Here is a 14,017-nt window from a genome sequence, read left to right as displayed (position 1 = left end):
ATAATGTAGGATACAAACTCAGAAGTAAAAAAAAAAGTGACTCAAGCCTTTTTTAAGTGTGTGTGTGTGTGTGTGTGTGTGTGTGTGTGTGTGTGTGTGTGTGTGTGTGTGTGTGTGTGTGTGTGTGTGTGTGTGTGTGTGTGTGTGTGTGTGTGTGTGTGTGTGTGTGTGTGTGTGTGTGTGTGTGTGTGTGTGTGTGTGTGTGTGTGTGTGTGTGTGTGTGTGTATGTGTTTGCCTGTGTGCGCTGGTCATCTGCATTTTCAATTTGAGCCCAAAAACACACTGCAGTAGCGGTGATGTTCCTATGTCCTGCTTAAGGCCTTCAACATAGATGCTGTGATTCTAGATCTGCCCAGGTCCCCTTTATTTATCTGTGTATTTGTTCTGTTCATGGTCGTTAAGACAGTTGTGCGGCGAGCAGACAGATACTGTCTTGTACCGGTGAGCTACAGTAGGCGGCTACAAACATCATCAGGCGACGCTCCTCTGACCGTCAACAGCACGTTAGCGCTGCTGTCGTAGCACTGTAGTAGCGCTGTCTTAAAACACTGCGGCACACACCGCGACCTACAGCCCCCCCCCCACGCGCGCACACGCACACAAGTGTACACTTCATGGCTTTGTATGAAATACTTTGGTCATGATTGACATCATAAAATGGGATTTAGTGTCCAGTGAGGAATGTTTCTCAGTGCAAACTTAACACCTCTCTTTAAAACGGCCGAGCAGTTTTTGCCTCGTATGTGTTTCAGTGATAAAGCCCATTTCAGACACACAGGGAATAAACTCGAGCACGTGCAGGTGCAGCAACACTCTTCATTTAAGAAGCAGCAGCACAAAGTGTGCAGATTTAAAGGAAGTTCTCGCTGTAACAGACAACGTCCGACATATCAGTATTTGGTGTTTTTCAGTTAAAGCAAGAATAGGTCATTTAGGGAAGTGATGGAAACGCATGAACTCACTTTTTTTTAGGTTAGGTGTAGCTAATCAGGTGTTGTTAGAGTTACTACCATTTGGAACCAGTGTGGTCATTCTCTTCTGACCTCTAGCATCAACAAATTTAAATTACGGTATATTAGCAGTTTCTGAAATGCTCGTCCAGCACCAACAAACCTGCTGTGTTCAAAGTCCCCTAAACCACCTTTGTTCTCCTTTCTGATGCTCAGTTTGAACTTGACCATGTCCCTAAATGCACTGACTTGCTGTCATGTGATTGGCTCTTAGATATTTGAGTAAATGAACCAAATGAGGTGTAAGTCATTTTTAAATCCGTGAAACACTTCACCAACCAACTCCACTGCTCATTCTCTTAACTGACTTAATTTAAGACGTGCCTCTGTAAAGGGCTAATTATCACCAAACATCTGCATGAGGCAGGAGGTAAGGCTCTCGTGTTAAGCTCTGTATTCCACCCGCAGCCATGCTTTGATCCACTTTGTGTGCGGCGGGAGCTTGCGGTCGGGCCCCGAGTTGTCACGTGAAATTACATTAGTGCTTAAATCCTCTCGGACGTGTGAGCTCTGCAGCCTGTCATCTGTGCCAGTGGAGACTGTGGACACACACACACACACTGCGGTATCCACCTCAAAGATAGTGTCACTGACTGTACGTCAGAAAGGCCGCCGTGTTTAGGGTTAGTGTGCCTTCTTGTCGCAGTGATTTACTCTCCTCACTAGGTGGCGGCGGTGTTCATCTCACCACCTGTATCTCCTCTCCTCTCCTCTTCACTGCACTGTGCCATCAGAGGACGGGCTTTCTCCCTGATTGAGTGACACACTGATGGGATACCATCGTCAATAATTTAGTTAAAGTCTAAAACTAATAAAAGAGCAGCTCAAAATTCAAAAGAAGCAGGTGCTGCCCTGACCTTTTTTTAGTGTGACAGCCTGGACCTCCTCACCGTCAGCTCATCCACCATCCTTCTTTCTAGCCTTGTATAAATTCATCTTTAATAGAGCTCTGACACTCTTGACACGGACGCTCTTCCAGCCGTCATCCATGCTTGCATCTTTTTTAATGATTTTGTTTCATCCACCCATCCTCAGACTTTCCGGTGGTCTGGTTTGTGTCATTGTTCTCCCGGGGTTGCTCCGTTTGTGTCAGTCACTGGTACTGGAGGTAATTTTTGAGCGACTGAGGAAGAGGGAGGCTCTCGATCTCCTGAAGCCGCTCGCGGCCCAACGCCAGGCGAGCCGCACGCCGACACAGGTCCATCAGGGGAAGAGGCTCGGCTGGAAAGACAGAAATAGATCAATTAGATCACAACGGAACAAGTCGTCCGTCTTTTACACATGCATAATGCATCTTTATATTTGTTAGGCATGAAGGAATAAGAAGCAGAAAGTGAGTGATGATGACTGTGAGTTTCTGTGGCCAGCCTCTCTCTTCCCTGACCTTCACCATCACATAGAGTTTAAGGAGGTAACAGATACTGGAGAGTGCAGTCTGAGTTGCAGGAGGGAGGAGGAGGAATAGTATCATGATGCTTTAGAAACCTGTCTGAAATGTGCCGTTGTCTCTCATTCCTCTCCACAGTTACACAAATGCCCCTTTGGATTTTGCTGAGCAAATCCATCTGCCAATGTTGGCACAACATCCATCAACATTACTCCCAAAATCTCAAAACATGTTGTTTAAAAAACACAAAAACAAATTACTCTTGAGTTGTTTTTTTGAGGCTTGAGGACAGTGTAGTGGCTAATTTTAGCCTGACATGGATGAAATTGATGAGTCTCATGGTCCCCGATGCTCAAAATGTGTCTCATCAACACTTTTTTTGTATTAACTTTGAGCAGCAGTGAAGAAAACAATGAAAGGTTTTGGCTCATTTGTTTTTCCACTTAAATGAGAGCAATGTCTGTCAGCAGCACTGACGGATTATATTCTGTCGTGGCTGAAATGAATCTTTGTCTGATAAATGGGTGAGGGAATACTGCACCACTCGTGCCAAGAGAACTCTGGAGTTCAACAGAGAGAGAACTGAGGCTTCTCCAGAGTCATTGAGATAAATGATGTTTCTGAATGCAGTGTCCTGATGTTATCAGTTTGTTTCTTCAGCATATGCATCTCAAAGTGCATCTCTTTATCTTGATGTCACGATGGTCTCATTTACAATGTACTGGGAGTCAATGAAGCAAATCAGTCTTTAATAGAGGATATGATCAAGTAATGTTAATCTCCACAAACACCATGTTATAAATTGGAAGGTGGAAAATGTTTATTTCAACTTCCTAAAAGTGTCGCCATTACACGGTTCAACCAGCAGAGAGCGCTGACGAGTCTGCCAAGATCTCGATATTATCTCACAATTCTTCAACATAATCATACACTACTGTTCAAAAGTTTGGGGTCACCTATACAAATTTTTTCTGTTTTCCATTAAAAGTCACACTTTTATTCATCAAAATAGTTGCAAAATGAATAGAAAATATAGTCAAGACATTGACATGATTAGAAATAATGATTTTTCAGCTGTGCTAACATCATTGCACAAGGGTTTTCTAATCATCCAATAGTCTTCTAATATGATTAGCAAACACAATGTACCATTAGAACACTGGAAATGGGCCTCTATACACCTGTGTACATATTCCATTAAAAACCAGACGTTTGCAGCTAGAATAGTCGTTTACCACATTAACAATGTATAGAGAGTATTTCTGATTCATTTAATGTTATATTCATTTAAAAATAAGGATGCTTCTAAGTGACCCCAAACTTTTGAACGGTAGTGTACATTGTTTGTCTGACTCGGCATATTTAAACTTTGGAAACTCCAGCATCAGTCGGGCTCTTTTCTTCACTACAACGTCAGTGATCTGTGGGCGATAATATAAAATGTTCCTGATCCAGAAGATAAAGTGCTAATGCACTTTAAAAAAAAAGAAAAAAAAAGATGGTTGTTTTTATCAGTGGAGCATATGTTGTGACAGGAATTACCCATAAACTTGACAGATGGTGACCATTACAGATTTTACTGCCTCAGTTCTAGTGAACAGTTTGTCAGTTTTTCGTAATGAGACAAAGTTTTTTTTTTTTAATAAATAAATAAAAAGCAGTTGCTTTTATGCATCTTTAAAGCTGAGCAGTACGGAGGATGTGACTGTATCTTTGACTGAATCTTGTTGAAGAAAATTAAATATAAGCGTGTTAATGGTCAGGGCCTTGTTGTTCACTTATTGACTGTTTATTTAATGTTTAAAAGTAAACCACATTTTTGTTGGTCGGTGTAAATAAAATCATAAATAACAGTAGAAGGGGGAATGATATTAGTTTTATTTTGTGTATATTTATTTCAACATGTGTTACTGAAACCCTAAACAGACCAAAATCCTTCTTTGAATAGTATTTCCTTTTCTTTGTCTAACCAAGCAAAATGGGTACTTGGCTTGTGACAGAAGGTTTGGCGGTTCGAGTTCCCGCCAGGTCAAGGGCCCCTAAGGAAAGTACCCAATCTCCATTGCTCATTGTTAATTGGACACTCTAAATTGACCCCAGCCACGGGGGGAGGCACATCCAGTGTACTCGCTGTGCTAGTCCCAAGCCTGGATAGATGGAAGGGTTGCCTCAGGAAGGGCATCCGGTGTTAAACAAAAAAAAAAAAAAAAAACCTTTACCAAATGAAATATGCAGATGATCTGCTGAGGTGACCTCGAGAGAGTGAGTCTGCTGTTTCTGGTTCTTTTTCTAAGTTAAATGACTTTACTTGTTCTGCCTGGGTTTGTTTGCTGTTTATTTTGTCTGGTTCTTTATTCATCCCTTCTAATTGCAATGTTACATTACCAATGTCCTACATTTAGTGTAAACATGTTGGTTCTCCGGTTTCCTCCCACAGTCCAAAAACATGCAGATTTGAGGATTAGGCAAATTTGACACTCTAAATAGGTGTGGAAGGTTGTTTCTGTGTGGCCCTGTGATGGACTGACAACCTGTCCAGGGTGCATTCTATCCTATATCAGCTGGAATTGGCACCAGTGCCCCCCCCCCCCCTCCCCCGCAACCCTCATGTGGAGGATAAAGCGTTAGATGCGGGATGGATGTTAAGTTGCAGAAATCAGTGGCGATAACCCACTGAGATACTATCTTTATCTTGAAACGGGCAGTAAGTGTAAGTACAGAAGCATTTATATGTGTAGAAATCTTTGTGAGGATCGTGACTGACATTGAAGCAGAGCTACACAACAGCGCGTCTGTTATCTTCCTGCTTCCTGTCGGACAATAACACCAGCTGTCATCACCTGTTGTAATTCTGGACGGACGTCCTCTTCTACTTGCTACTGTTCAAGGTTAAACCAACAGGGTAGAACACAGGTCACCTCTCGCTCTCTTTCACAGTGTCACACACACAAGGACGTGCATGCACGCAAACGCTCTGCACGCGTCCTTGAAGTGTGACTGCCACACAGGGACGACTCTTCACTTGTGCACGCTCGCACTGACACGGCAGCAGTGTTAATGTGTAGTTCAACCTCTTCTTCCTGCAGACAAATGCTGATGCACTGATGTCTGATTGAAGGTCAAAAACATGTATCTATGTTTATTAAAATATCTTAAATGATTTTATCTCTAATACACATACATAGCAAAGTTATATGTGGACTTGTATACGTGCTCTTTGAAGTAGATATTGCATTGGCTGTAAAAGATGGTAGTCGTGATCGAGTATTGTTTTGTTATAGTTTTATAGAAGTCTAGCTGATTTTTAACATCCACGGACTTTGCATTGGATATTATTTACCATGTAAAAGGTTTAATATACATTGCTTCTAAAATGTACAGTATCAAAACGATCAAAACTAGAACAACTATTGCAAAAGTTATGTAGAAGTGTGTCTGTCTGAAACACAAACAAACTCGAGTAATAAAAGTAAAAAGTTCAATACTCTTACTGAAAGTGATACTTTCCATGAAGCACAGACACATATATATATCTATATATATATATGGATATATATATATATCTCATAATGCATTATTGATAACCTTCATAACGAATTCAAGGTATTACCTCATGTATTATTATAGCTTCTTTTAACCTTATGCATTAAGTCGTATCGATGTCCCGTATATAACGGCAATAAAGAGCCACTCAGGTGAAAATTCACCGTGCTCAACAGAATCCGTACACAAGTGAACTTTTGGTAACACTTTAAATGAGGGAACACATATTCACCATTAACTATAGGTGCTTACTAACATGCATATAAGTAGCATACTAGCCCTTTATTAGTAATTATTTAGCACGTATTAACACCTAATTCCACCTCTAGCGTACACAATCTTTTATATGGATTACACACATTTTACAGTGTAATAATGTAGGTACACAGTATAATGCGTCAAAGGTGTGGGCTCAACAGGAAGTACTACCTTGTCTTTCTGTGAATCCTTAGATGCTTTTTAGCACAACGTTATCTCCGTGCTCTCCGCATTAATCACGGTCTGCCCTTCAGATCTCTATAATGGCCTCGCGTTGCGTTACACAAGCAATTAACAGGGTTTAATAAATTATACGGCAGTTTCCAGCGCATTAACAGTATGAATTCTTTTTTAATGACACATTTTCGATCATGTTTTCTCCGACGAGCACCTCCTCAAGCTAATGAGCAGACTCGGTGTGGATGATCAGCAGTGAGTCATTTAGCTCTGCGTCATTGCACAATCAGTGCATTAAGGAGAATTAAGCTTCACAATGTTGCAGATATGAACGCGATCGGTGCGAGTGAAGAAATCTACCTGTAGTGCACCACAGATATGTTACTTTGAAGGATAAGACGCGAACACAACACATGGCGGACCTAATGAATGTGGCTTTTTAGATTAGTCACTTTAGAATATAATTGTCTTTTTTACCCACTCAAACCAATTTTATCGTACTGAAAACTCTCTTTATTTGAGATTGTGGCTGTCAAAACAAGCTTAGACTAAGTAAAAAGAGACTTTTGTTTCCCAGCACTGGCAATCAAACCAGCAGCTTTCCAACCACTACAGTTCATTTCTGCACAGTTTGCTGTGATTGATGTATTTCTGCTCAGGTGGCAGACCTCCATAAACTCGTTGAGAGGCTTTTCTGATGAAGACTACGCGACAATATCAGATTGACACATGATCTCTTCCTGTGAAGGACTGCTCGCCTGATGAGACATTTTATATGGATATGAAGTATGACCCTGGGTCTGCTGCGATGGGAACGAGCAGTAATGGGGTCACACAGTGTGACATGACGACGTCTGTAATGAGATGCAATGCAAAGCAGTGCAACGCAGGATTTATTGTCTGTAGACAATGATAATGGGGGGAGAAGGCTGCATCGGTCTCAGGATGGATGTAAAAAGTGACCTGAGGGGGGAGCTAAATAAAGCCTGACATTTCATCTATAAGGTTTAAGGTGATAAAACTAGAAGGAGTTAAAACGAAAGGAAGACACACTTTAAGTGTAAATCATGGACAGTATATAAATATTGGACATAAACCTGTGTTCTCTACTGCACTGGTTAAAAAAAGAACTCTGTTTGAATGGGAAGTCTTTGGGGAAATGACCTCACTTCTCACTTGATTTATAATATGAGTAAATATTAGACCAGGCTCACATGTTAATGAATTAAAGTGGTCCCACTGTCCGTGTGCAACCTATTTTTTTTTTACTGTGAGCCGAGTGCATTCACAGCAAACTACACAGTGAAATTGATCTTCACCACAGTTTCCATTCAAATGCAGAGCAAACTTTAACAAAATGTTCGATTTCGGAATCTGTGTCTGCAGTGAAATAGTGGGAGTTAGCTCACCACCATGATGAAGGTTAACATAGCTTGACATATATGAAGGGCATCGATAGCTGTTGATGTAAGGTCTCAATTGGTTGCTGCTTCAGTTTATTCTTGTACTAACATTTGCCTCTTGCATGAAGTCGAGGGAATACTGTCATTTCAGTATTCAGTCAACACAAACCTCTTGTTTTCACTGTTTTACAAGCTTCAACAAGCTTTTATTGTGAAATATTATCAGGATCAATGCATAGTCTTATTCTGAAGATTTCCAGTGCAGCAGAATATTTGGAATAATTTATAGTATTGATGGCAATTCTTTTTTTAAAATTGTGGTTGTGTGTGGAGTGTTAATCAAATGAATGCTTATACAAGTTTGCGTTTGACCACGGCCATGCAAAGTCTCAGATGGCATTAACCAGAGACGGGAGATAGCGATGCACTCGTTACATGTATAGAATAGACTGAGGAAAACATGATCCTCTCTTCTTTCTCTCCGGTCTCCCTCTCTCCTTTAGCTCCATCTCATCTGTAACAATAAACCTCTGTCGCCTTTCCTCTTGCAGAGAAGAAACTTCTCCTGCTGCTCTCCATTCTGCCCTTCTTTCACACCTTTATTCCCTTCCAACCCTTCTCCTCTCTCCAAGGTCACAGTGTTTTGATCTTTCCTTCTTTCTTTCTTTCTTTCTTTCTTTCTTTCTTTCTTTCTTTCTTTCTTTCTTTCTTTCTTTCTTTCTTTCCTTTCGTGGCACATAAGGAACCATCAGTGATGTAGGAAAATGGTTTTATTTCTAAACAAGAGATAGAAAAAGACAGGTGTGTGTTCACTGTGATGACTGTGTGGGTTTTATCATTATCTGGCTGATTGTTTTTAATTTTTGGGGAGAGCTTAAAAGTCTGAGAGGTTGACATAATCCTCTAATCCGTTAATTAAAGTCAATGTTATAGGAACGTGAATAAAACTGTAATTACAAGGCTTTCAAGGCCCATAGGTCTGCATGTGTAGGTGTAATCAAAGGGTTAAAAATGTCCCACAGCTCAATCATGCGTCCTAATGTCACCCCTTTGGCTCACTGACCCGACTGCAGCGCGTTTTTAAATTGACAGGTAGAAAAAAAAAAACGGATGCAAACAGGACAAACAAATGCACAGTCACGAATACAGGAAATCAACCCGGCAAATAAACAATTTGCAAGGATTTACACACAACCAGACACAAGGAGCTTTGTCAAGGGCAAAAAAAAGCCAATACAGTCAGATCTGGACTGTACTGGTATGACTCAAATCTCTATAAGAGACCAAATAGCAATTCTCATCATTCTCAAATTTGACCTTTTTTGCCTGTAACTGCTGATGGTGATGCTAACCGCACATTAGCTTTAGCTTTAATTGCATTGACAAAGTTAGGCAAGAAGTTGGCGAAACCAAATACAGGAGATGCCACAGCTTGAAATGTAAATTCAACGAGGAGCAGTTCAAACATAAAAAAGGAAAATTTACAGTACGTGCAAGTGGTGAAAACATGGAATCTTCCTATTTTAGTCAAGCTACGAGTACCCAAAATACAGACTCTTCTTTCTGCACTTTGGGTGTCACTGGACTTTCCAGTTTTCCCTTGTTTTTGAAGCATTTCTCATTCTTTCAGTTGTTTTAAAGGTCCCATATACCTCATTTCTCCAAGTTAACCTAGTTTTCTGGTGTCCTAATGAACATGTCTGTGACATGCTTTGGTCAAAATACCATAAGAATGAAGCACCACAGCAGTTCAATCACCCTGCCAAAACAGCCCTGCTCAGAACGCTCTGTTTAGTAGTATCTCTTTAGGTCCACCTTAAAAAAAACGAAACTTAAGGGACAGGAAATGACATCAGCCACAGAAGCTACTGGGAGCTAACAGTGGTTAGCATTTGTATTTGCCGACATATATAACATGTATCCACTGGACAAATGAATCCTCTGTAGCTGGAAGTTTGTGTAGGACCCTGTGCTGCACTGTGGAGCCAAGAATAAAACTTTTCGCGGACTTCCAGTTTTCGGATACCATTGCACGAGCACTCTCGCGGGTTTTACGGACAAAGCGGAGATCTGCGAGACAACAATTCCAGGAATTTAGCGCATTGTGACGTCCCAATGAGTGCGGAAGTGTGTTTTATCTCCTGTACTTAGACTGAGGAGGACCACAAAAACATGAGTGAGTCATCTTTTTTCACCCTTTGCTGACTGATAGGGCCTCCAGAGTCCCAAATATAAGGATTTAAATGATTTAAATGTTGATCTTGCATAATATGTCCCCTTTAAGTTAGTGTTTATTCAAAGATATTTTTATAGCTATATAACATTTGAGGGTATAAGCGCTGAAATTTCTATTCTAACAAGCAAAATAAACTTGACTCTTGGGGCCTTGACTTGACTGTGACCCTAACACTGTATTAAATATGCAGCCTGTATCTAATGACAGAGGCACCAGCACTTTTCAGAACTATTTCTTTACATAAACAGCTGCTATGAAGGCAAGTTTAATATGATCATGGTGCTCGTACATCAGAAAGAAAAGTCACTTTTTAAGTCCTCACTCAAACCAGAAACTTGCCTACAAAGGAAGGATTAGCAAGAGGCATATCTATACTTAAACTCTGCCAACACCGACGTCCTTCACAGGGAAGCAAAGTCGCCATTTTCCATAACTAATGTGCCTCCGCTGGTGTCCTGTATCTTCTTGCGCAGCAAACCACAATGCAGCAATGCCAGTTTTCAGCACAATCATATTTATGACACATTGAAGCAGTCTTTCTTAATAGACTAATGCAAGAATGTTGTTACAATCCATGGAGGATTTGTCAGAAAAACCCTTTGTACTAAAAAGGATGTAACTGCTGTGTAGGAGGACTAATGGCTTCAAACATAGTTATACTAAGTCAGTCCCACACAGATTTAGAAGAATGTGGGAAAAAGAGAAGTTCTGCTCTAAAATCCTCTCTGGGGACTCCATCTTGAGATATTTGGCTAAAGTTAAATGCACATTGGGCGGTATGAGTCATACTGCATCTTATTGGACACAAGTGTCACACCGTACGTTGGGCATTGTAGGTAGATCTGGCGAGTAGAGAGGAGTTGGTGGTAATACAAGCCATGGCACTGTTTCTTTTTAAAGCCCTGTAGTCTCTTTTTCATCCTGCATTACTGTAAATCCACTGTTCACCGTCTCCTCTGGGATAAGACAGTCGGTATTATAGGAGAAACAGCAGGAGGAAAGATGAGAAGTAGGATAACGGGGAGTACAGGAGGAGGAGGACTGAGGTGAAAAGGAGGAGAAACGAAAGAGGAGATGGAGTGGACAAGGACAGAAATAGAGATTAGAGCAGGGGTGTCGAACTCATTCACAAACTGTGTCCAAGTTGAGGGCCAGACTAGATCAAATAATATGAAATCCAGAATAAACCCATGCTTACACATTAAACAAAGACACAAACCAGAGAGAATATGCCTCAACTGATTGTACACATCAGTTGGAGTACTCGCAAAAGAATATGAATGTCGAAGAACGGTAAATGATTTATGAAATTCTATTTTCCATTGATATCAACAGTATCGTCCATCTGTCTCACCTGTTTCCCTCTGCTGTATTTCAGTAGAACATCATGTATCTTAGCCAATCATTTTTTTTGCATTTAATAATTATTACTAGATGTATAAAGCTGAATGAGAGGGAGCTACACATTTAATGTGTTTATTTATATTATTACAGGCTCAGTAACTTCATGTGTGGTATTAATGTCTGTCAATGGAGGAGCAGGAAAGACATATCTTGCTCCCGGTGCAAAACACGGCGCAATTGTCGTTGCAAGTTTCCAACCGACACTGTCGTCCTTTTTACGACCAGCTCCCGCGTCGTGTATGTAGCAAATGCACTTACGCTCATCACTGTGTTTTAAGACCGTCAGTGTATTGGTTTTAAAATGAGGTGTGGTCAGGCGCAATGTTGGCGCATTGTAATCTCAACAACAAAAACATGGTCTTAAATCAGTGGGACTTATTTAAGCGGAACATTCTACATACACTCTGCCTGTGTCACACATGGTATGGGTCAGTTATGTAAATCCTGTGCTGTGTAATGGAGTTACATATTCAGCCACATGGACGCATCCTGCTGCTGTACTGCTGTCTATTCCTCACCTCACAAGTAAACTGTAGCTGCTATCGCTCGTCTTAATATAAAATGGCAATTATTTGTATCGCATCTGCGACATCTTGCGCTCTTGTCTCATCACATTCTGGAGCGTGCTCCTAACTTCACAGTTCCTCGAACCTTTCTTTATAAACACATGACTTTCATCTGTGTCATTTTCTCAGCAGACAACTGTTCTGTTTCCTGCATTCGCCATTTAAATAGCAAAGTGCCAGGCATGAGCACCTCGGCTTTTGTAGGAAATGACGAGCGAAACTCTGGATTGGCGTAATTGATGTTACAAACACACACCTTTGAATAATTCACATAAATACAACCCCCTTGCGCATTGCACCGCACTTTACGCCGAGACTATGCAACCTTGTAAAAAGCAAAAAATGGAGAAGGACACGCCCTAACGTGCCTGTTATCCTGCGAGCCGGATGTGGCCCGGCGGGCCTTGAGTTTGATACGTGGATTAGAGAGCAGGAAGGAAAGACACAACAAGGAGAAGAGGGTGTGATTTGGAGAAAAAAAGAAGGGAGAACAGCAGGCCTGTCTGACCATCAGATATCCTTGGCTGTTATGAACTGAAGGCGGGTAGACTTTGCTCATAAACATGTCAACATTAGAGGAAACATGCTGGCATAATTTACGAAGCACGAGCATCAATTAATATTCCTGCTTACATCCAGTTTTGCAAACACACCCAAAAATACCCTTCATCCCTGTGTGTAATCTACAGAAAAACTGCTGATGCTAATCCACTGAGGTATTTTGTCGGGGAAAATGTGTGGTCGAGGTAAAATCCTGGTATGGGGCAGGACCTTAGAGTATAGATGAAAACACCAGGTAACATGTTCATGGTGTCAAGTTTCAGCTCTTGAAATCTTTGCACTTGAGCTGCGTCTCACTCTTTGAACAGACTTTGCACCAGAGAGCCAGTGGATATTATGGATAAAGTCTGTTTACGGTCCAGTTCCACTGAGTCAGATACGTTCAGCTGCGCCAAGTAATGTGGAGAGCGGTTGAGATTTGCAGCGAATATGCGAGAGCAGCTTTCATCTATTACACAGCGCACATCATCCGTCTGCTGCTCCACCTCCCTGCGACTCCCTGAACACAACAGTAACGCAGAGAGCTGAGCTTCTCGCTCCCAGGCAAAGCAGCTTGATGGACGCGCTGTTGCTCGAGCTGATTTTCAATGACTCAGTTTTTTTTGCTTTTTCAGTTCAAAATGACTCTTGAACTTGCTCGGTCTGAATTCTAGCAGTTTAAATTACACACCTCTCAGTGTAAAGTGGGAATAAAAGATGGTATGATTTTAAAGGAGTCATATTATACCCTGTTTCTCCAAGTTAACCTAGTTCCCTGGTGTCCTAATGAACATGTCTGTGACATGCTTTGGTCAAAATAAGGATGAAGCACCACAGCAGTTCAATCAACCTGCCAAAACAGCCCTGTTCAAAAAGCTTGGTTTAGTAGTATCTCTTTAGGTCCACCTTGAAAAAAAAAGGAAAACAAAACTTCACAGAGGCTACTGTGAGCTAACAGTAGTTAGCATTTGGAAAAGTGATCATTTACAGGCTCTAGCAGACACATTGCCGTCATATATAACATGTATCCACTGGACAGATAAATCCTCTGAGGCTGAAAGTTTGTGTAGAACTCTGTGCTGCACTGTGGAGCCAAGAATAGAACTTTTCGCGGACTTCCGGTTTTTGGATACCTTTACCCTGGCCAGCACTCTCGCGTTTTACTGACAAAGTAGAGCTCCGCGAGATAACAATTTAGCGCATTGTGACGTCCCAATGAGTGCAGAAGTCAGCACTGCGTGTTTTATCTCCTGTACTTAGACTGAGGAGGACCACAAAAGCATGACTGGGTCATCTTTTTTCACACTTTGCCTACTGATAGGACCTCCAGAGTCCCAAATATAAGCATTTAAATGATTAAAAAGTTGATTTTGCATAAAATGTCCTCTGTAAGGAAAAATAAAGCTGCATAGATGTGCTTTTACGTTTGTCACTAGATGTCTCATAAGATTCTAATGAGTTAAAAAATATGGTGAATCTAAACTGGGTCTGG

General features: G+C 41.2%; 1 protein-coding gene across 1 annotated transcript in view; it reads right to left on the bottom strand.

The window, feature by feature from the left end:
- Positions 1-2,016: 2,016 nt before the first annotated feature.
- Positions 2,017-14,017, bottom strand: part of LOC310926979 (SPRY domain-containing SOCS box protein 4-like) — a gene marked incomplete at its 5' end in the record, with an annotated part of 35,068 nt that continues 23,067 nt past the window's right edge. The window contains one exon of the mRNA XM_083889210.1: positions 2,017-2,232. Coding sequence (XP_083745336.1) covers positions 2,105-2,232 — 128 coding nt within the window. The 3' untranslated portion in view covers positions 2,017-2,104. The remainder of the gene's footprint in view (positions 2,233-14,017) is intronic.

The sequence above is a fragment of the Microchirus variegatus genome, assembly GCF_963457635.1.
Source record: "Microchirus variegatus genome assembly, chromosome: 5".
Classification (NCBI taxonomy): Eukaryota; Metazoa; Chordata; class Actinopteri; order Pleuronectiformes; family Soleidae; genus Microchirus; species Microchirus variegatus.
Note: the sequence above shows the minus strand (reverse complement) of the source record. Positions and strands in the feature narration are given on the sequence as shown.